The sequence below is a fragment of the Pan troglodytes genome, chromosome 15 (genome assembly GCF_028858775.2).
Source record: "Pan troglodytes isolate AG18354 chromosome 15, NHGRI_mPanTro3-v2.0_pri, whole genome shotgun sequence".
NCBI lineage: Eukaryota > Metazoa > Chordata > Mammalia > Primates > Hominidae > Pan > Pan troglodytes.
In genome coordinates, this window is record NC_072413.2 from 71,223,349 (window position 1) to 71,243,294 (window position 19,946).

At 57.7% G+C, this 19,946-nt stretch overlaps 1 protein-coding gene across 12 annotated transcripts in view; it reads left to right on the plus strand.

Annotated features, from left to right (window-relative positions):
- The window catches only part of PAPLN (papilin, proteoglycan like sulfated glycoprotein), a 37,784-nt gene that overhangs the window by 12,110 nt on the left and 5,728 nt on the right, over positions 1–19,946 (plus strand). For 4 of the 12 annotated variants that reach the window (XM_016926350.3, XM_054666082.2, XM_054666081.2 and 1 more), the window contains 21 exons: positions 488–618; positions 1,411–1,534; positions 1,988–2,068; positions 2,166–2,338; positions 2,520–2,643; positions 3,156–3,282; positions 4,261–4,468; positions 5,021–5,203; positions 5,385–5,526; positions 9,487–9,567; positions 9,777–10,053; positions 11,203–11,323; positions 11,650–11,788; positions 12,843–13,320; positions 14,138–14,275; positions 15,248–15,372; positions 15,625–15,763; positions 16,407–16,544; positions 17,538–17,665; positions 17,760–17,868; positions 19,593–19,759. In XM_016926350.3, the coding sequence (XP_016781839.1) occupies positions 488–618; positions 1,411–1,534; positions 1,988–2,068; positions 2,166–2,338; positions 2,520–2,643; positions 3,156–3,282; positions 4,261–4,468; positions 5,021–5,203; positions 5,385–5,526; positions 9,487–9,567; positions 9,777–10,053; positions 11,203–11,323; positions 11,650–11,788; positions 12,843–13,320; positions 14,138–14,275; positions 15,248–15,372; positions 15,625–15,763; positions 16,407–16,544; positions 17,538–17,665; positions 17,760–17,868; positions 19,593–19,759 (3,333 nt within the window). Of the gene's footprint in view, positions 1–487; positions 619–1,410; positions 1,535–1,987; positions 2,069–2,165; positions 2,339–2,519; positions 2,644–3,155; positions 3,283–4,260; positions 4,469–5,020; positions 5,204–5,384; positions 5,527–9,486; positions 9,568–9,776; positions 10,054–11,202; positions 11,324–11,649; positions 11,789–12,842; positions 13,321–14,137; positions 14,276–15,247; positions 15,537–15,624; positions 15,764–16,406; positions 16,545–17,537; positions 17,666–17,759; positions 17,869–19,545; positions 19,760–19,946 lie in introns of all 12 variants that reach the window. The other 8 variants (XM_016926352.3, XM_016926351.4, XM_054666083.2 and 5 more) reach the window with 4 other exon arrangements.

The following is a 19,946-nucleotide window of genomic DNA, read 5'->3' on the forward strand; positions in this document are numbered from 1 at the left end:
GGTGAAACCCCATCTCTACTAAAAGTACAAAACTTAGCCGGGTGTGGTGGTGCGTGCCTGTAGTCCCGGCTACTAGGGGGGCTGAGGCAGGAGAATTGCTTAAACTAGGGAGGCTGAGGTTGCAGTGAGTCGAGATCGTGCCACTGCACTCCAGCCTGGGCAACAAGAGCGAGACTCCACCTCAAAAAAAAAAAAAAAAAAAAAGTAGCCTGTTGTAACCACCTCAGCTGTGGTAAATAATGCTGAGGTAGACTTCTTTAAGTGTTTCACTTTTTCCTGATTCTGGGATTTTTCTTCGACTTAGAGGTGCAACAGAGATTCATGGAGACGGTCCCTTCTCCTGGGGATGGGGCGGGGATCTGTGCTCTGCGGGGCCTGCTTCAGGGCTTTCTGACCCATGCTTTCCTGTTGCTAGGGTAAGCCTTGGGCCTTGGGGAGGGGCATCATCAACCTCAGGATCTCAGTCTTGCCTTCCTGCCCACCCCAGCCCCAAACAAGTGTGAACTGAACTGCATTCCCAAGGGGGAGAACTTCTACTACAAGCACAGGGAGGCTGTGGTTGATGGGACGCCCTGCGAGCCTGGCAAGAGGGATGTCTGTGTGGATGGCAGCTGCCGGGTGAGTGGTGCCCCAGCCCCTCCCTGCCTCCGGGCTGCCTGGGGGCTCAGTGTGGGTGTTTCCCTGTCCATCACCCATAGGCCCAGGTAGCTGCCATGAGCTTGGTGTCTTCTCAAGTTACCAGGACACCAAGCCCAGCTCCTAGGGTACCTTGCAGGCATCACAGATGCCCTATGGCTCCTCACCTTCATCCTTGGAGAACGCTAGCCCTACAATAAGAGAAACCCTCTGGGTGGCAGAAATCCGGCTAAAACCGACTTCAGAAAAACAAACAGCAGGGACAGCCGCAGGTGCATGAATGAGGTGCCACTCGGCTTTCCTCTCCTTGGGTCCAGCATCAGGATCTGGCCCATTCTTCCCAGGAGGTGTGGAGGTGGCCGCCAGCTGCTCCGACCTTCTGCTCCCTGGAAAGGGAATTCCCAGGAAAAGGGGGCCTCATTCCCAGGAGTTCTAGCCACCGGGGGTTGTCTCTGATTTGTCTTGGTTTGGGACTTACCCTGAACCACTCCAACCTCCCCAAACCCACATTTGGGGAGCTCCGTTCAAACTCTGTGGGAGAGAGGTGGCCCCTCAAGGAAAACAGGGCGTTATTACCAGAAGGGGAGATGGGAGCTGAGCAGACAGAGAAGTGGATTGTCAGCCACAGGCCAGTCCCCTGGCTGGTGGCTGAATCACTCCCGACCACCCTATCCTGCCTGGGCTGCGTGGGTGCTGGGGTTAGGATGCGATGGGGCCCAAGGCCTGATGTGGCCATGATGCCGTCTCCCCTGCCTCCCGCATCTCTGCCCACAGGTTGTCGGCTGTGATCACGAGCTGGACTCGTCCAAGCAGGAGGATAAGTGTCTGCGGTGTGGGGGTGACGGCACAACCTGCTACCCCGTCGCAGGCACCTTTGACGCTAATGACCTCAGCCGAGGTGGGGGTGGTTCCGACAAGGGGCAGGCAACTGCCTGTCCTTGCTTGTCCCTTCCTTGCCTGTCCCTGCTCTGGCCTAGACTCCAGGCCAAGTGGCCCTCATGGCACTGGAAGGCTCTGATCATATCAGGTCACATCTGAAAGGCCCCCTGTGGCCTTTGGTTAGGACCCGTGCCCGTTTGTGCAGTCCCATCTCCTGCTGCCACCGCCTGGATGCCCTCCCCATCCCTTCCCACTCCCAGTGTGCTCCGGGTGCCCTGAGCCTTCCCGCCACCCTGGCTTTTGTACTGCGGCCTCTTCTGCCAGGGTTGCCTTTCCCAGCAGCTCGGCCCTGTCTGGCTCTTGTGTACCCTCCCTGCCCCCATTCTGTGCTGTGTGGCACTTGGAGTCCTGTTTGAGTGGTGCCGGGAGAGGGATAGCCCAGCACGCCCAGCACCTGCGTCTCTGCCCCCAGGCTACAACCAGATCCTCATAGTTCCCGTGGGTGCCACCAGCATCCTCATCGAGGAGGCTGCTGCCAGCAGGAACTTCCTGGGTGAGAGCCTAGGGTTAGGTCCTAGGCAGGTCTGGGGCTGCAGGGGGAGGTGCGGCACTGCTCCCTCTGGCTGACTGAGGCGGTCTCCTCTGCGCAGCTGTGAAGAATGTTCGTGGGGAATACTACCTCAATGGGCACTGGACCATCGAGGCGGCCCAGGCCCTGCCAGCAGCCAGCACCATCCTGCATTACGAGCGGGGTGCTGAGGGGGACCTGGCCCCTGAGCAGCTCCATGCCCGGGGCCCCACCTCGGAGCCCCTGGTCATCGAGGTAAATGGGGGTGTGGGGAGAGAGGGCGAGTGGGCAGCTCGTGGTCCCCAAGAGGCTGCCAAGCTCTGTACATGGGGGGTTGAGTGGCTCTGGGCCTGAGGCTGGCAGGGGGCTGTGGGGCTGTGGAGGGTGTGGGAGTGCTCCCCAGCAGCAGACCCCAATAAGGACTCTCCCGTGACAGCTCATCAGCCAGGAGCCCAACCCCGGTGTGCACTATGAGTACCACCTGCCCCTGCGCCGCCCCGGCCCCGGCTTCAGCTGGAGCCACGGCTCATGGAGTGACTGCAGCGCGGAGTGTGGCGGAGGTGCGGGCGTGGATGGCCCAGGGGAGGGCGTGGGCCCTGTGTGCTGGATCCCACGGCCACAGGTGGGCAAGTCACAGCCCTCTCCTCAAGGCAGTCCCTCCTGGGGAGATGGACAAGTAGGCGAGAAATCTCTGTGTTATGGGGGTCGCTTTGAGGAAAACCCAGGGATCTGGGGGACTCCATGAAGGACCCCAGCCTAAGCGAATAGAACCAGAGGGGGCTTCCCAGAGTCAGCAGCATCTCATAGGAGACAGACTCCCTCAGGACCGGAGGCTGGGCCTGGGGTCAGTGATCAGGTGCCAGAGTAGGGCTCTCTCACTGACAGCAAAAACCCTCAGAGCCTCAGTTTCCTCATCTGCCAACTGGAGATGTGGTGGCACCTGCCTTGGGGGGGTCATCTAAGACTGAGTGGGGATGACCTGTGGGGTGAGTGCAGGATGGCGCCTGGCCCGGGGAACGCGCTTGGTGAATGTTGACTGGCGTCTGCCCGCCATGGCTGGGCCTCTTCGCAGGTCACCAGTCCCGCCTGGTGTTCTGCACCATCGACCATGAGGCCTACCCCGACCACATGTGCCAGCGCCAGCCACGGCCAGCTGACCGGCGTTCCTGCAATCTTCACCCTTGCCCGGAGACCAAGCGGTGAGACCTTGCCAGCCCCTCTACCCATGATGAGGCCCAAGAACTGGGGTGGGAAGGGAACAAGGCCTCGAAGCTGCTTTAGGTGTAGAACAAAGAGGTGGGGGTCCAGGGCCCCCCACGCTGTGGCTGGGGTGTGGGAGAGGTGGCAGCTATTCCTGGGGGAGGCAGAGAATAGGCCTGAGCCTGGGGCTGGTCTCTCTGCTCTCCTGTGACCACGAAGTACTCAGAACACCTAGGCTTGGTGGCAGGAGGGTTGGAGAAGGTTCCAGAGGTCCCTGTCTGTCTGAGCCAGCAGAGGGTTTGGCTTGGCAGATGCCAAGGGGTGGGCCAGGGTTCAGGCCAAAGGGCCTGTTGGCATCGGCCATGCCTTTGTTCGTGCACAAAGGACCTCTTACCTGCACCGGCCTGGAGCGTGGCGCCTTGCTGGGGCCCAGCGAGTGTGTGGGAACAGGTAACCTGCAGGTCACAGGCTCCCCGCAGGGCTGGTGCCACCCTGTCACCGCTTGGCCTTGGTGGCAGCGGGCCTCCTGGGATGGTGGCGGGCTTGGCTTTGCATGGGGCCACAGGGCTGCTCTTTCCTCTGGGTCCTTGCACCCGGGGCCTGGCAGAGCCGCTCCACGCATGGGTGAGCACAGCCTCTCCAGGAGCTGCCCCTTGACTAAGGTCAGACCGAGAGGAATGGAGTCTGACTGGGAGACAGGGACCTGGTGGGAAGGAGAAAGGGGGATAGGGTTGAGGACAGGAAAGCCAAGGGGGAGGCGCAGGGCCCCGAGTTGTGGGGAGCGCTCAGAGAGCCAGGCCCGGTGGTGGGGATGCTAAGGAGCGCCTGGGTCGTAGCCTTTGTTCAGGCTGGAGGCTCAGAGGATGGGCTGGGGTGGGGGTCCTCAGGCCACCTGTGTGAGTGAGGGCAGAAACCCTCAGGGCTGGGTTTCTGCCCGTGCTCCTGGACCAGCCTTACCTGATTCCCCCTCCTGCCAGCTGGAAGGCAGGGCCATGGGCACCCTGCTCGGCCTCCTGTGGAGGAGGCTCCCAGTCCCGCTCCGTGTACTGCATCTCGTCTGACGGGGCCGGCATCCAGGAGGCCGTGGAGGAGGCTGAGTGTGCCGGGCTGCCTGGGAAGCCCCCTGCCATTCAGGCCTGCAACCTGCAGCGCTGCGCAGCCTGGAGCCCGGAGCCCTGGGGAGAGGTCAGGCCCTTGGCCCGCATGGGGCTGGTGCTGGACCTGGGTAGCAGCAGGGAAGGGCTGGGGTCTTGTTCTCTGCTGTGGAAACCGAGGTCCTGGGAGGTAAAATAACCGGTCAGGTCATCTTGGAAGCTGTGGCCAAGGCTGGGACCAGAAGCAAGTGTCTGGATGACTGGTCCAGGGCTCTTCCTTTTTCTCCAGGATCCCAGGGCAGGGCAGGAAAGGCCTGGGCAGGAAGAAGCTGGGTGTGTTGTTTGGGGGCAAGGGAGGAGCTGGAAGTGTCTAGGCTGCCAGTCATTGCTTCTAGCACCTACGTATATTCAAGTTGCAAATGGATGGAAAATACAAATGGGTGACAATCTCAGTCTGTTTTCAGTAGCCATGGTTCAGGCTGTGTGACCTCAGGGGGGTGACTCAGCCTCTCTGGGCCTGGGAAGAACATGGGCAGTTGGGTGCTGTCTGCCTCCACACCAGGCTGGTGGGCCGCTAGCTGTCCGAACTGGCGTGGCTCCTCGGGGCAAGGCCGAGCTTCTGCTGACAGCCTTGTCCTTGCAGTGTTCTGTCAGCTGTGGCGTTGGCGTCCGGAAGCGGAGCGTTACTTGCCGGGGTGAAAGGGGTTCTTTGCTCCATACCGCAGCGTGCTCCTTGGAAGACCGGCCACCTCTGACTGAGCCCTGTGTGCATGAGGACTGCCCCCTCCTCAGTGACCAGGCCTGGCATGTCGGCACCTGGGGTCTAGTGAGTGCTCTCCACCCCCACACCTGCTGCCTGACCCTGGTCTCTGGCAGGTGGCTGCACCCGAGCGCCGTCCTTGGACCTGACACGCGCCACTGGGCACCTTCCCCTGCCTCTCTCCATGTGGGTCCCCGCCCCCAGCCTCGCCCTCAGCGTCTCTCTCTCTTCCACCCGTGGGCCTCAGTGCTCCAAGAGCTGCAGCTCGGGCACTCGGAGGCGACAGGTCGTCTGTGCCATTGGGCCGCCCAGCCACTGCGGGAGCCTGCAGCACTCCAAGCCTGTGGATGTGGAGCCTTGTAACACGCAGCCCTGTCATCTCCCCCAGGGTAAGGACAGGAGGGCAGGGAGGAGTCCGGCCTGACCTCTCTCCCACTCGCTACAAACCCAGCAAGCATGTCCTGCCTCGGGGCCTCTGCCTGCGCTGTGTCATCCCTCTGGACCCCACTTCTCCCATGTCTCCCCCCGCTGAACCCTTTGCCATCTCTAAGGCCCACCTGGTGTGCAGCCCACCAGGCAGCCCTGCTTTCCTCCACTCAGCGGTAGCATGCCCCTGCCCCTCTGGCCCCCATAGCATGCTGTTATTTCTGTGGGACCCTTAGATTCATTTCCTTGTGCTGCTGTGGTTGTATACGGCTTGTCAGACCTACCCACTATAAGCTTCTTGAGGACTGGGTCCCCAGCTTCCATATTCCTCTTTATACCCCCATAGAACTTACCTGACACAGTTAGGTACTCAGTGAATGTCTGTTGAATGACTGAGTGACTGACTGTGTGCTGAGGGAAGGAGGCAGTCCAGGAAGGAGTGTCTCCACATGCCACTTCTGCCTCTGTCTTCTTCCCTTCATCCCCATCCCACTGTGAAAGGAGCCTCACAGGCATGAGGGCCTGCTGGAGAAAGGGCACTGAGGCCAGTGTTTGCGTGGTGTGAGGATGCCACATTGAGGAAGGGTGTGGGTTGTGGTGAGCTGGGGATGGGGGTGGGTGGGTAGCCTCCCAATACTGCAGGGAGGCATGTTTGGCCTTGACTCACTCGTGATGGGGACTCTATGAGCTGTAGGGACCTTGAGATGAAGGAAGGCAGAATTTCTATGAGACATGTGACAGGTGTGGCTAAGAACCAGTGGCCTCAGAGTCAACAGCAGGCTTGGGTTCCGATCCACTCCATTGCTGACCAGTTGTGTGGCCTTGGGCAAGTGCCCCACCTCTCTGATTTTCAGTTTGCCCATCTGCACAGTGGGGTTAAAAAGAGCGACTTTCCAGACCGTGGTGGTCATGCAGCACAACGCCTGACCGCATGGGGTGCTTGCTAGCTAAGCAGAGGGTGGAAGGGGTGGTGGTGAGGCCTTGTCGGGGAGCTCGGCCATCCGGAGGGCCCCTGGTGCCTCAGCTGGGGCCTGGTCCTTGGGGCTCACCAGCAGGAGAGCCTTGGACTCCCAGGGGTCCAGCTCTCCATGGAGCCAGTCTGTTCCCCAGGGCCTTGTTGGCTTCTAAAAGAGGTGATCTTAAGCCTGTCCCAGGGACTAGCAGGACCCATATAGAAAGGAAGAAAAAGGGCCAGGTGAGGATTAATCCCAGTCTGTAATCCCAGCACTTTGGGAGGCTGAGGTGGGAGGACCACTTGAAACCAGGAGTTCGAGACCCGCCTGGCCAACATTGTGAAATCCCGTCTCTACTAAAAATACAAAAAATTAGCTGGGCATTGTGGCAGGTGCCTATAATCCCAGTTACTTGGGAGGCTGAGGCAGGAGAATTGCTTGAACCTGGGAGGCCGAGGTTGCAGTGAGCCAAGATCACGCCATTGAACTCCAGCCTGAGCAACAAGAGTAAGACTCTGTCTCAAAAAAAAAAAAAAAAAAGAAAGAGATTTTACCACATATCTGTTGGAGTCTTCCAACCCCAAATTATTGTTTTAAATATTCCTGGGGGCTGGATGCAACTGCTCATGCCTGTAATCCCAGCACTTTGGGAGGCCGAGGCAGGCAGATCACTTGAGCTCAGGAGTTCAGGACCAACATGGCAAAACCCCTTCTCTACTAAAAATACAAATATTAGCTGGGTGCGGTGGCCTGTGCCTGTAATCCCAGCTACTCAGGAGGCTGAGGCAGGAGAATCACTTGAACCTGGGAGGTGGAGGTTGCAGTGAGCTGAGATCGCACCCCTGTACTCCAGCCTGGGTGACAGAGCAAGATTCTATCTCAAAAATAAAAAGATTAAAAAATAATAATAAAATAAATATTTCTAGGGATTGGCAAGATGTAGTCCATGTGGGAATGGAATATTAATTTACTTTATTATTATTTTGAGACAGGGTCTCTGTTGCCCAGGCTGCAGTGCAATGGTACAATTATAGTTCACTGCAGCCTCCACCTTCTGGGCTCAAGGGCTCCTCCCACATCAGCCTCCTGTGTAGCTGAGATCACAGGTGCAGGCCACCATGCCCAGCTAATTTTTTGATTTTTTGTTGAGATGGGCTCTTGTTATGTTGTCCAGGCCGGTCTTCATCTCCTGGGCTCAGGCAATCCTCTCACCTTAGCCTCTCAAAGTGCTGGGATTACAGGTGTGAGCCACTGTGCCTGGCCCACTTATTTTATTCTTTATAACTTTCTTCCATTATATAGTAATATGCTTATTTTGGAAAATTTGAAGCACGCAAATAGAAGGGAAGGGCACCCTGCCTCCCAAGCACTCAGAGCAGCTTTCACTATGGGCATGATTTCAGGGGGGGTCCTACAGGTTTTCTCTTATGTAGCATTAAAAAAAAAATTCTTATTGTCCTAATTTTATCTACTTATCCATTTGCATTTTCCAACAATATTTTGTGACGAAAAATCTTTTTGAAAATTTTAGGGATGTTGTTTAAATAAATCCATATACCATAAAAACCACCCATGCTAATGGCACAATGATTTTTTTGTAAATTTACAAGTTGAACAATATGATAGAAACTTTAAACATGCCAAAAAGTTGAAAGAAATGCATAGTGAGCAGCCATGTACACACTATCTCAATCCCACAACTAGTATTTGGCTATATTTGTGTTTTCATTATCTAGTCTCTTTCTTCTTCTTCTTTTTTTTTTTTTTTTTGAGACCTAGTCTCGCTCTGTCGCCCAGGTTGGAGTGCAGTGGCGTGATCTCGGCTCACTGCAACCTCTGCCTCCCAGGTTCAAGCCATTCTCCTGCCTCAGCGTCCCGAGTAGCTGGGATTACAGGTGTGTGCTACTGCGCCCAGCTAATTTTTGTATTTTCAGTAGAGATGGGGTTTCACCATGTTGGCCAGGCTGGTCTCGAAACTCCTGACCTCAAGTGATCCGCCCGCCTCGGCCTCCCAAAGTGCTGGGATTGCGGGCGGGAGCCCGTGCTTTGCTCATTATCTAGTGTCTTTCTATCCCTTTGTCTATTCATCCAATTTTTTTAAATATGGAATTTTTTTATGGAGGTGAAATTTACATAACGTTCAGTTAACCCTTTTAAAGTGTATAGGTTGGTGGTATTTAGCGCATTATTTCAATCTCTTTGATTATAGACATCCTAGTGGGTGGGAAGCAGGACCTCATTGTGGTTTTGATTTGCATTTCCCTGATGACTAATGATGTTGAATATCTTTTTACGTGTTTGTTGGCCATTTGCATATCATCTTTGGAGAAATGCGTAAGTTCTTTACCCACTTTTTAATTGGATTGTTTGCCTTTCATCAATCCAATTTTTTAAAAAAGTATGTTCTGTTTTTTGTTTTATGTGGCTGGGATCATAACACATGCACATTTTATAGCTGGTACTTTTTGCTGAACATGTAAGATTAGCATTTTTCATGCTAGGTGCAGTGGCTCACACCTATAATCCCAGCATTTTGGGAGGCTGAGTCAGGAGGATCACTTGAGCCCAGGAGTTTGAGACAAGCCTGGGCAATATAGAAAGACCCTATCTCTACAAAAAAAAAAAAAAAAGTAGTCCCAGCTACTCAGGGGGCTGAAGTGGGAGGATCACTTGAACCCAGGAGGTTGAGGCTTTAGTGAGCCATGATCACCCTACTGCATCTCAGCCTGGGCGACAGAGACCCTGTCTCCAAAAAGATGAGCATTTTCTGTGTGACTGGAGACTTTTGAAGAGTGGCTGGGCATTTTTTGAAATCCCGGGTCATGCTCCTTTTCCCTTGGGCTGTCTCAGGTTCCCAGGCCCTGCCTGGGCAGTGGGGTAGAAGCCAGTGCTGGGCAGGGCTGGCCACAGCTCAGGTCCATCCTCTCTTCCTCCCTCTCCGTCCCACATGGACCTCCCGGCTCCCTGCAGAGGTCCCCAGCATGCAGGATGTGCACACCCCTGCCAGCAACCCCTGGATGCCGTTGGGCCCTCAGGAGTCCCCTGCCTCAGGTGAGAGCTTGGTCCCATCCCCTACTCAGAGCCCTGTAGTTTTTGTGTCTGAGTGGATGGTACCTGGGGGTGTGGGGGTCACAGTTGGGTGCAGCCATGGTGGAGGGGAGAATGGTCCAGGGGACGGAGGAAGGTGGGTCCAACATGGACAGGGGTGGAGGGGAGGAGCCAGGTGGACGCACTGTGTGTCTTTTGCTTCTTCTTTCTAGACTCCAGAGGCCAGTGGTGGGCAGCCCAGGAACACCCCTCAGCCAGGGGTGACCACAGGGGAGAACGAGGTGACCCCAGGGGCGACCAAGGCACCCACCTGTCAGCCCTGGGCCCCGCTCCCTCTCTGCAGCAGCCCCCATACCAGCAACCCCTGTGGTCAGGCTCAGGGCCCCACGACTGCAGACACAGTCCTCACGGGTGCTGCCCCGATGGCCACACGGCATCTCTCGGGCCTCAGTGGCAAGGCTGCCCTGGGGCCCCCTGTCAGCAGAGCAGGTGGGTGCTGGAGACAGGTCTTCCTCCTCCCCCATCAAAGAGGGAAGGTGGGACCCCGTGGGTGGGCCAACATCTCTGATCAGAGGAGGGCTGGGGTGGGTGTGCAGAGCTCAGGAATAGGATGCCCAAGCTTTCCTTCTTGGGCTGCCCTGAGCATGAGATCTTGGGGACTTGGCTTCCTGTGGCTGAGTTTCTTGATGTGCCAAGTGGGGACACAAACTCCCACCTTGCTGCAGAGTGTCAGCGTGTGGAAACACAGCCTGAGACTCCGAGAAGGCTCTGGGTGCGATTCTAGCTCTCAGATCTAACCAGGCTCAGGGAACCCACAGTAAAGGCTGGACGAGGGCCAACCAACTCCTCACAATCTTCCTAACAGCCCCGGCCACTCCCGCCTTATGGATTGGGTCCGAGTCATCCCACTCCTGCCAAGTGCCCTCCCTCTGCCCCTCCTCCTTCTATGGTCTGCCCTGAACGCATCCCCAATGTGCTGTCTCAGAGACCAGGTGCTTCTGGGCCCAGACTTTGTGGGCAGTTTCCAGCTCAGACACTCACCGGCTATGTGCTGGGTGACTTGGGCCACATGACTTAACCTCTCTGATCTTGGGTTCCTCTTCTGAGAAATGGGAATGATGACAATCATGATGGGGTTCCTGTGAGGGTGAAGTGCATCACAGCATGCCTGGCACAGAGAGGGCGCCGGGCACCCTCCCTCCTTTCACCTTGCCTCGTGGCACCTGGTGGGTGGGTGTGGAGTAAATGGTGGGTTCCTTTGAACCCCCTCTTCTGCCCTGTCTCCCATCTGCTGCTGTTTTGTAACCCCCGCTGTGAACTGACATTTGGTCAGGCTCGGATGAACATCCCCCTTCTTTGTTTTGTGGGCTGTGTAACCGAGGCTCTGCCAGTTATGAGGGGCACAGCCACCATTTATTGTGTTACGGCTGCCCTCCCTGGTAGCTGCTAAGAGTCGGTGGATTTAGGCAGAGATTGCGGCACACAAAATGGCCTGCCCTGCACACGGGGACACATCCTCTCCCACCCGGGTCCCCACCCTGTCAGCCCCCACCATGGGGAGCCTCAGAGCCTGGGTCCTGGGATGCAGGGAGCGTGGGGGCAGGCTGGGCAGTGAGGGGCTGTGTGATGTCTGCCTAGGTACGGGTGCTGCCCTGACAGGGTATCTGTCGCTGAGGGGCCCCATCACGCTGGCTGCACAAAGTCGTATGGCGGTGACAGCACCGGGGGCAGGCCCAGGTCAAGGGCAGTGGCTTCTACAGTAAGTGTCTGACCTGGGGGAGGGGAGCAGGAGGCCAGCCCGTGAGCCTGCTCAGTGTCACTGTGACCCAGGATCTTTGCCGCTTTGGCCTCGGAGAAAGGAGGTCCCTGCAAACCTGCTGGCCTGGGTCATCCTCTGGAGGGCACCGGGCTTCAAAGATGGGCCTGGGGTGGATCAGGGGTTTCATCCAACATTCTCCTGGCCTCTGGTCTCCCCTGGGCTGGGGTTCTGGCTCCTCCTTCCTGCCATCCTCCCCGTGGCAGCCCAGAGTCCCCAACAATGGCCAGATCCACTGCCCACTTCCCAATCATGGGTTTCCTCCCCAGGTCCACAACACCCACCAGCCCCAGGCCCAGCAGAATGAGCCCAGTGAGTGCCGGGGCTCCCAGTTTGGCTGTTGCTATGACAACGTGGCCACAGCAGCCGGTCCTCTTGGGGAAGGCTGTGTGGGCCAGCCCAGCCATGGTGAGTGGACACCCCCTCTCCTCCCCCTCGATGGGTAGACTCTGCTCCCACCATGCCTCCAGCCCCCACCCAGGACCAAAGACCTTCCTACCAGCTCAGTTATTCATTCATTCCTACCACAAATGTTGATTGCCTGCTAGGTGCCAGGCCAGAGAGCAGTGCCAGAGTGTTCTCGCATCCAGCAGTTTGAACCTGTGGCCTTCTGGCTGCTTCTGGGAACTGGGGAGGGTGGGAGGTGGGGATCCCAAGGGGCTGGGAGGCAGTCTTGTGCTTGGGAGTCAGCCCCTTCTGAGGCAGAGCCAGTGCAGGGCAGTTAGTGCCAGGATGGGCAGGGGTGCCCTGACCCTGCCTGGAATGTGGGTGGAGTAGCAGGAGCTGAGTGCTGGAGGGAGGTTAGGGGGCAGGGAGGTCTTTGAGGTTGCAGCCCTGGATGAATGAGTAGAGCTGCTGGGAACCATCACGAGGACCTCAAAAGCCAGGCTAGGGCTGTGGTCAGGGCTCGCAGGAGGCACCCATGGTCATGTCTAAATGTGGAGAGATGGGTCAGGCCATGCTGGCGAGGGCTGCTGGAATGGCAGGCTGGGTGCTGGAGGTGGGCTCAGTGGCCAGTCAGTGCAGCATCCTGGGGACAAGGGCAGGCCCTTGCTGGGCATCTTCACATGCCCTGGGTGGCTCAGGCTGTGTCCCTATCACAAGCTAAGCAGGCAGGGTCACCCTCTGGGCTCACTTTGCATGTGACTCCAGGTGGTCTGGTGGCAGGGAAGGCCAAAGGTCCAAGGGAGCCGGCCCAGGGAGCCCTGGCCCTGACCTCCCAGAGGCTCTAGCTCTGTGGGTGAAGGCTGCTGTGGCACCAGCCGGGGGCAGGTCTGCACAGTGGACAGACTCTGGTGGAAGCATCCTGGATCCCAGGGCCAGGTCAGGCCCCTAGACAGGGGTGTAGACATGCTTTATAAATGGGGAAGGGCCTGCTTCCTGAGTCAGAGGCTGAGAGGATGGAGGGTGCAGCTTTAGTACTGGGCACCTCAGTGACTTATATCACACCCATGCCCCGCAGCCTACCCCGTGCGGTGCCTGCTGCCCAGTGCCCATGGCTCTTGCGCAGACTGGGCTGCCCGCTGGTACTTCGTTGCCTCTGTGGGCCAATGTAACCGCTTCTGGTATGGTGGCTGCCATGGCAATGCCAATAACTTTGCCTCGGAGCAAGAGTGCATGAGCAGCTGCCAGGGATCTCTCCATGGGCCCCGTCGTCCCCAGCTTGAGGCTTCTGGAAGGAGCACCCACACGGATGGTGGCGGCAGCAGTCCTGCAGGCGAGCAGGAACCCAGCCAGCACAGTACAGGGGCCACGGTGCAGAGAAAGCCCTGGCCTTCTGGTGGTCTCTGGCGGCAAGACCAACAGCCTGGGCCAGGGGAGGCCCCCCACACCCAGGCCTTTGGAGAATGGCCTTGGGGGCAGGAGCTTGGGTCCAGGGCCCCTGGACTGGGTGGAGATGCCGGATCACCAGCGCCACCCTTCCACAGCTCCTCCTACAGGTGAGGCCCACCTTCCCCAGGTGAGGGGGTTAGGACGCCCAGACAAGGAGCATGCCAGTTGGAGCTAAACCCCTGAAGTCAGCCGGCCCTCCCTCCCCATCCCTAACTTCTGTTTCTCCCGAGAGCCCTGCCTGGTGGGCCTTGTTGCCATCATTCTACAGATGGAGAAGCTGGGGCTTCAGAGACTTGAGGCTACTCTGATGTCTAATAGACATCTGTGCAGATGGTGGCTCCGGGGTTCTCCATCAGATCTCGCCAGTATACCCCGGGGCCTGTCTGGCTGGAAAAGTTTATTGGCTTCGTGACCTTTGGCAAGTCACCCAACTTTTCCAAGCCTCAGTTTCTTGACCTGTAAAATGGTGGCATTACCTTCTGCCCTGTATACCTCACAGGTGTGGGTTCTGGTCAAGATGACTCTTGGGACTGGGTCATATTAATAAAAGATTTGGGAAGGTTAAAAACAAAATTAAAAACGTTATGTTCCACATGGGTCGAGCATGTAGTTTAGCCCCCACATGAACCTGGTGTGTGCCGTCCCTCCCGACCTCTCCCCACCCCTTGGGCTTTGCACCTACCTTGTTGCTGCTACAAGAACAGGTTGAGGCAGCGATGCTTGGGGGAGCCGGGGGCAGGTTGGGGAGGGTGGATTCCTGAATCCATGGGCTTCTGGGGCTCTGCCTCCCATAGGGACCCTCTAGCCCCAAAAGTGCCTGTGACAGGATGGGCCCCAAGCTGTCTGTCATGGAACACACTGCTTAGGGTGGTTCTAGTCCTGGCGCTCATGCCAGTCAGCAGATCTCACTTCCCACCTCTCCAGGATTAGCTTGGCAGGTGTGGAGCCCTCGTTGGTGCAGGCAGCCCTGGGGCAGTTGGTGCGGCTCTCCTGCTCAGACGACACTGCCCCGGAATCCCAGGCTGCCTGGCAGAAAGATGGCCAGCCCATCTCCTCTGACAGGTGGGTGAGAGTCCCCCCACCTCCTCTGACAGGTGTGACAGCCCCCCTACCTTCCCTGACAGGTGTGTGTGACAGCTCCCCCACCTCCTCTGATAGGTGTGACAGACCCCCTCCTCCTCTGACAGGTGTGTGTGACGGCCCCCCGACCTCCTCTGACAGGTGTGTGTGACGGCCCCCCGACCTCCTCTGACAGGTGTGTGTGACGGCCCCCCGACCTCCTCTGACAGGTGTGTGTGACGGCCCCCCGACCTCCTCTGACAGGTGTGTGTGACGGCCCCCCGACCTCCTCTGACAGGTGTGTGTGACGGCCCCCCGACCTCCTCTGACAGGTGTGTGTGACGGCCCCCCGACCTCCTCTGACAGGTGTGTGTGACGGCCCCCCGACCTCCTCTGACAGGTGTGTGTGACGGCCCCCCGACCTCCTCTGACAGGTGTGTGTGACGGCCCCCCGACCTCCTCTGACAGGTGTGTGTGACGGCCCCCCGACCTCCTCTGACAGGTGTGTGTGACGGCCCCCCGACCTCCTCTGACAGGTGTGTGTGACGGCCCCCCGACCTCCTCTGACAGGTGTGTGTGACGGCCCCCCGACCTCCTCTGACAGGTGTGTGTGACGGCCCCCCGACCTCCTCTGACAGGTGTGTGTGACGGCCCCCCGACCTCCTCTGACAGGTGTGTGTGACGGCCCCCCGACCTCCTCTGACAGGTGTGTGTGACGGCCCCCCGACCTCCTCTGACAGGTGTGTGTGACGGCCCCCCGACCTCCTCTGACAGGTTCACGTGACAGCTCCCTCCACCTCCTCTGACAGGTGTGTGTGACAGCCTCCCCTGAAGCATATTCCCCCAGCCTCACTTGGGGTGGGAGGGTGCTCTGTGGACTCTGGTCCCCTCTGGCACGAGCACCGAGGCTGAGGGAAGACTCACTGTTGCCCATGGGAGCCCAGAGCTCATGTCCCCCCACACCACCCCACTCAGGCACAGGCTGCAGTCCGACGGCTCCCTGATCATCCACCCCCTGCAGGCAGAGGACGCGGGCACCTACAGCTGTGGCAGCACCCGGCCAGGCCGCGACTCCCAGAAGATCCAACTTCGCATCATAGGTCTCTGTCCCCACCCCATCCACCAGTGCGTTCTCAGGGGCCCGAGTGGGAAGGCCAGGATGGGGAGCCTGACCGAGGGCTGCCTCACGCTAGAGGGGCCCAGGGTGTCTCTCTGAGTCAATTCCTCCTGCTGGCAGGGACCACCCTGTGGCCCTCATTGCTCCGTAAGTCCCTGTTGGTCTCATGGCCTGCCCTTCCTTCCACTCCCTTTTCCTCACAGCTCACACCTTGTTTCTCCTGGCCTCATGACAGGGGGTGACATGGCCGTGCTGTCTGAGGCTGAGCTGAGCCGCTTCCCTCAGCCCAGGGACCCAGCTCAGGACTTTGGCCAAGCGGGGGCTGCTGGGCCCCTGGGGGCCATCCCCTCTTCACACCCACAGCCTGCAAACAGGTAAGAACTCAGCAATGCCATCTTGCCCTCCCCCACGCCAGGGCCAGGGCCGGGGGTCTCAGTGGATAAGGAGAGGAACGTCTGCTGTGACCAGGCCTTGCCAGCCCCTGCTCAGGGCTCTGGGAGGCCAGGCCTAGAAAAACAGGGCTCCCAGAGCTGGGCCTCTTGAGGAGGAAGCTTCTGGGAACGGTGCAGTTCCCCAGGCTCAGGACTCAGGAACTGAGGAAGGGAAGGGCACACAGAGCTAGAGGGCCTGAGCCGGCTTCTTTGGGGAGCATCTTGAGCTGGCCTTGAGGAATGGTTCAGTTTACAGAGGGGGTGTGGAGGACCGGAGGGGGTGCCCAACTCAAAGACCTAGTGGCAAATGTGCAGGGTGGGGGGTGACAGATGGGGATCCTGGCTGGTGGGTGTGTCTGGCCAGCTATGGTGGATGGGCAGGGAGTGGTAGTGGTGGGGAGGCAGCTTTAGACTTCACCCCAGGTAGTTATTGACCATTTCCTAACCAGAACAAGGCAGGGGATTTTAGGAAGCTGAATCTGGCTGGAGAGGGAGAAGGGGCCACCAGGCTTGTGCAGAGGTGCCCATGGGAGTAGGCGGGGGCAGCGGCAAGGGCCCCTCATGCTGTGGGCTGCTTGTTTGGCAGGCTGCGTTTGGACCAGAACCAGCCCCGGGTGGTGGATGCCAGTCCAGGCCAGCGGATCCGGATGACCTGCCGTGCCGAAGGGTTCCCGCCCCCAGCCATCGAGTGGCAGAGAGATGGGCAGCCTGTCTCTTCTCCCAGGTTTATTTGACTCCTCTCCCCTTCCTCCTATTCTGCCTCCAGCCCCATCTTATCCTATGGAGGCCACCGGGGAAGGGAGCTGCTAGGGCATTGTCATGGCCAGTCCTGAGCCAGACTCCAGGGCCTCTCGAGAGATGGAGCAGCTGGGCAAAGGGCTCCTTGGGTTGGCTAACATTTGAGTCTCTGGGCCTTTCCAGAATGTGGTTAGTGGACAGAAATAAGAGGCCAGCTAACAGAGGTGATGACGGAAGAAGAAAATGGAGTCAGAACACATTCCCAGCTGTAACCATAATGGCTACCCTTTACTGAGCAGGCACTGAGTATGAGGCTTGTTCTCTATCACGTGACCTGCAAAAAAGCCATATTGAGCAGGTGCTGTTTTTCCCCCATTTTACACACAGAAGCTTAACATCACACAGCTTATAAGCAGCAGAACCAGTATTTGAGCCCACTAAATGAGTATAGCAAAAACTAGAAACCCAAACCGAAATTTTGTATCAGAAAACTTGAAATGGTTTATACAGTTAAGCTTAAAAGCCAGACATTTTCGGCCAGGCGCAGTGGCTCATGCCTGTAATCCCAGCACTATGGGAGGCCGAGACGGGGGTGGATCATGAGGTCAGGAGTTCAAGACCAGCCTGTCCAAGATGCTGAAACCCCATCTCTACTAAAAATACAAAAATAGCCAGGCGTGGTGGCACATGCCTGTAATCCCAGCTACTCGGGAGGCTGAGGGAGAATTGCTTGAACCCAGGTGGCAGAGGTTGCAGTGAGCTGAGATTGCACCACTGAAAGTGCCAGCAGCTGCAGGTGTAAAGTCTGAGGCCAAATGGTCCTTCCGTCAGACCCCACCAAACACTAGGGGATGCTTAGCCTCTCACCAGGGACCTAGAAGACCTTGTGTTCCCTCCCTGACCCCATGCTCGAGGGACGGAGCTGGAGGAGAGGGGAGGCTCCTTGGGTTGGAGCCAACTGGCTGTACTTGGTCCCCAGACACCAGCTGCAGCCTGATGGCTCCCTGGTCATTAGCCGAGTGGCTGTAGAAGATGGCGGCTTCTACACCTGTGTCGCTTTCAATGGGCAGGACCGAGACCAGCGATGGGTCCAGCTCAGAGTTCTGGGTAAAGCGGCAGTCCTGAGTGGCCTTTGAGGTCAGGTGGCATGGGTAGGGCAGGATCTTCATAGTGGCTGACAATGACTTGTCCTTGTGCCCAGGGGAGCTGACAATCTCAGGACTGCCGCCTACTGTGACAGTGCCAGAGGGTGATACCGCCAGGCTATTGTGTGTGGTAGCAGGAGAAAGTGTGAACATCAGGTGGTCCAGGTAAAGGCTCTATTCCAAGTTGTCCCTGTCCCCAGACCTTCACAACCTCAGGTGTGGGTGTCCACCTTTCTGCCAGGGATGTAACTGTCACCACTGCTTCCATTCCGGCTTCCAGGCCTGGTGCCAGGGGAGAGGGCTGCAGCACCCTCATCCCTACAGAGCTTTGCTCTGTAGGGCCACTGGCTCTCTGCTGGTTGGGCTACACTAAGGTTTCCTAACCTCAGCACCGCTGACAGTTTGCAGCTGGTAAGTTTTGGTTGCTGAGGGCTGTCTTGTGCTGTGCAGGATGTTTAGCAGCATCCAGGGCATCTACCCACTAGATGCCAGGGGCCACCTCCCCAAAGTCATGACAATAAAGAATGGCTCCAGACCCACTGCCAAATGTCCCCCGGTGGCAAAATCTCTCCTGGAGCTGTGAACCACTGGACTACACTCAGCTTTGGGGACTTTGGTGGTCTTTTACCCTAGATCAATTGGTTTTATATTTGTCCATTCATTTAGTAGAAATGTTTTGCCTCCTCCTTCCCTGTAATGTGTCAGGACTAGGCTAGGTTCTGGGGATCCTGGGGTCACCTGAGCCCCAGAGTACTCCCGGGCAGATGGCCCAGCGTCCCAGGAGCTCCAGATGTGTTTTGTTGCAACTGCTGTCTGTGCACAGAGGAGTGTCAAGGAAGAGGGCCAGGAAATGACTTTGGCTGCACCTTAATAGCTAAGGATGGCAAAGGATGTTCTTGGTAGAGGAAGCAGCAAGTGCCAAAGGTGGGCATTTGAGAGAGGACACCAGGATGGGAACCGGCCTGTGCACTGGCTGGGAGAGGTGACGCGATTACGGAGGGCATCTGTGTCTTGTGTGGCCTTGAGCCCAGGGAAGGCGGTGGGAGCTCCTAGAGGTTTCCCCACTGGTATGCTCAGTCCAGCCGTCCCCTGATCAGCCTGTCAGGCCTGCTTCTCCATGTTGGCCTCTCCTGGATCTTTCCAGCAGCAAACATGCATAGAACTCCCCTCTTCACAACCACCTTCCATTGAGCCTCTATGTCCCTGCAGACCCTATGCTGACATAGTGTCCCCTTTACAGCTGTCCATGTTGGTTGCCTCTGCCTGTTCATCTCCCTACTCACTTCTCAGGGCCTGCAGTGGGGCCGCACATCAGCCCCTGTTCCAGGACACTGTCCTGGCCAAGGTCACTGCCTCTCTCCCTAACTCCACTGGACAGCTTGCAGTCTTTACGTGACCTGTAGTGTTGTTCTGCTTGCCGTATGCTCCTTCTTGAAATTCTCCCTTCCCTCAGCTCCAGGAACCACTGTCTTCTGCTGTGCCTCAGGGCCTGTCCTTGGTTTCTCCCCATGTGACTTGGACCACCTCATAGACATGCACTTCGCTGCGTCAGTGCGATGCTGACACACTATCTGGGTCTGGACTCTTGAGCTCCAGACTTCAAATCTGAGGCCTCCTGCTATCTGACAGGCACCCCAAATTTGAAATAGCAGAAAACAACCTCGCCATTCACCCCAGCCTTGGATCTCCCAAGGTTGGAGGGGCACCATCATCACCCAGTAACCCAACCTAGAAACCTTGGTCATTCTTGATTTCTCCTTGTCCTCCACCTGTTTGCTCTCAAGGGGTGGGAATGGTTGGCTCTGGAATGGCCTTTGATTACCTCTTCCCTCTGTCTCCCAGGCCTCCAGAGGCCCTTGATGGCTCTCCCAGTGTCCTCTCTCCTCCAGGAACGGGCTACCTGTGCAGGCTGATGGCCACCGTGTCCACCAGTCCCCAGATGGCACGCTGCTCATTTACAACTTGCGGGCCAGGGATGAGGGCTCCTACACATGCAGTGCCTACCGGGGGAGTCAGGCAGTCAGCCGCAGCACCGAGGTGAAGGTGGTCTCACCAGGTAGGAAAGGTCTATATCCAGGGATGGGAAGGACATTCCCCAGTAGATTTACTGGTTCTCGAGGGCTGGCTCTGCAGTCTGAGGGACTCTGGTTTGAATCCTGGCTCACCCTGCCAGTTGCTGGTAGTGTGACTTGGGGCAAGGGGCTTACCTTCCTGAGCCTCATTTTCCTCCTGTCTACAGTGGG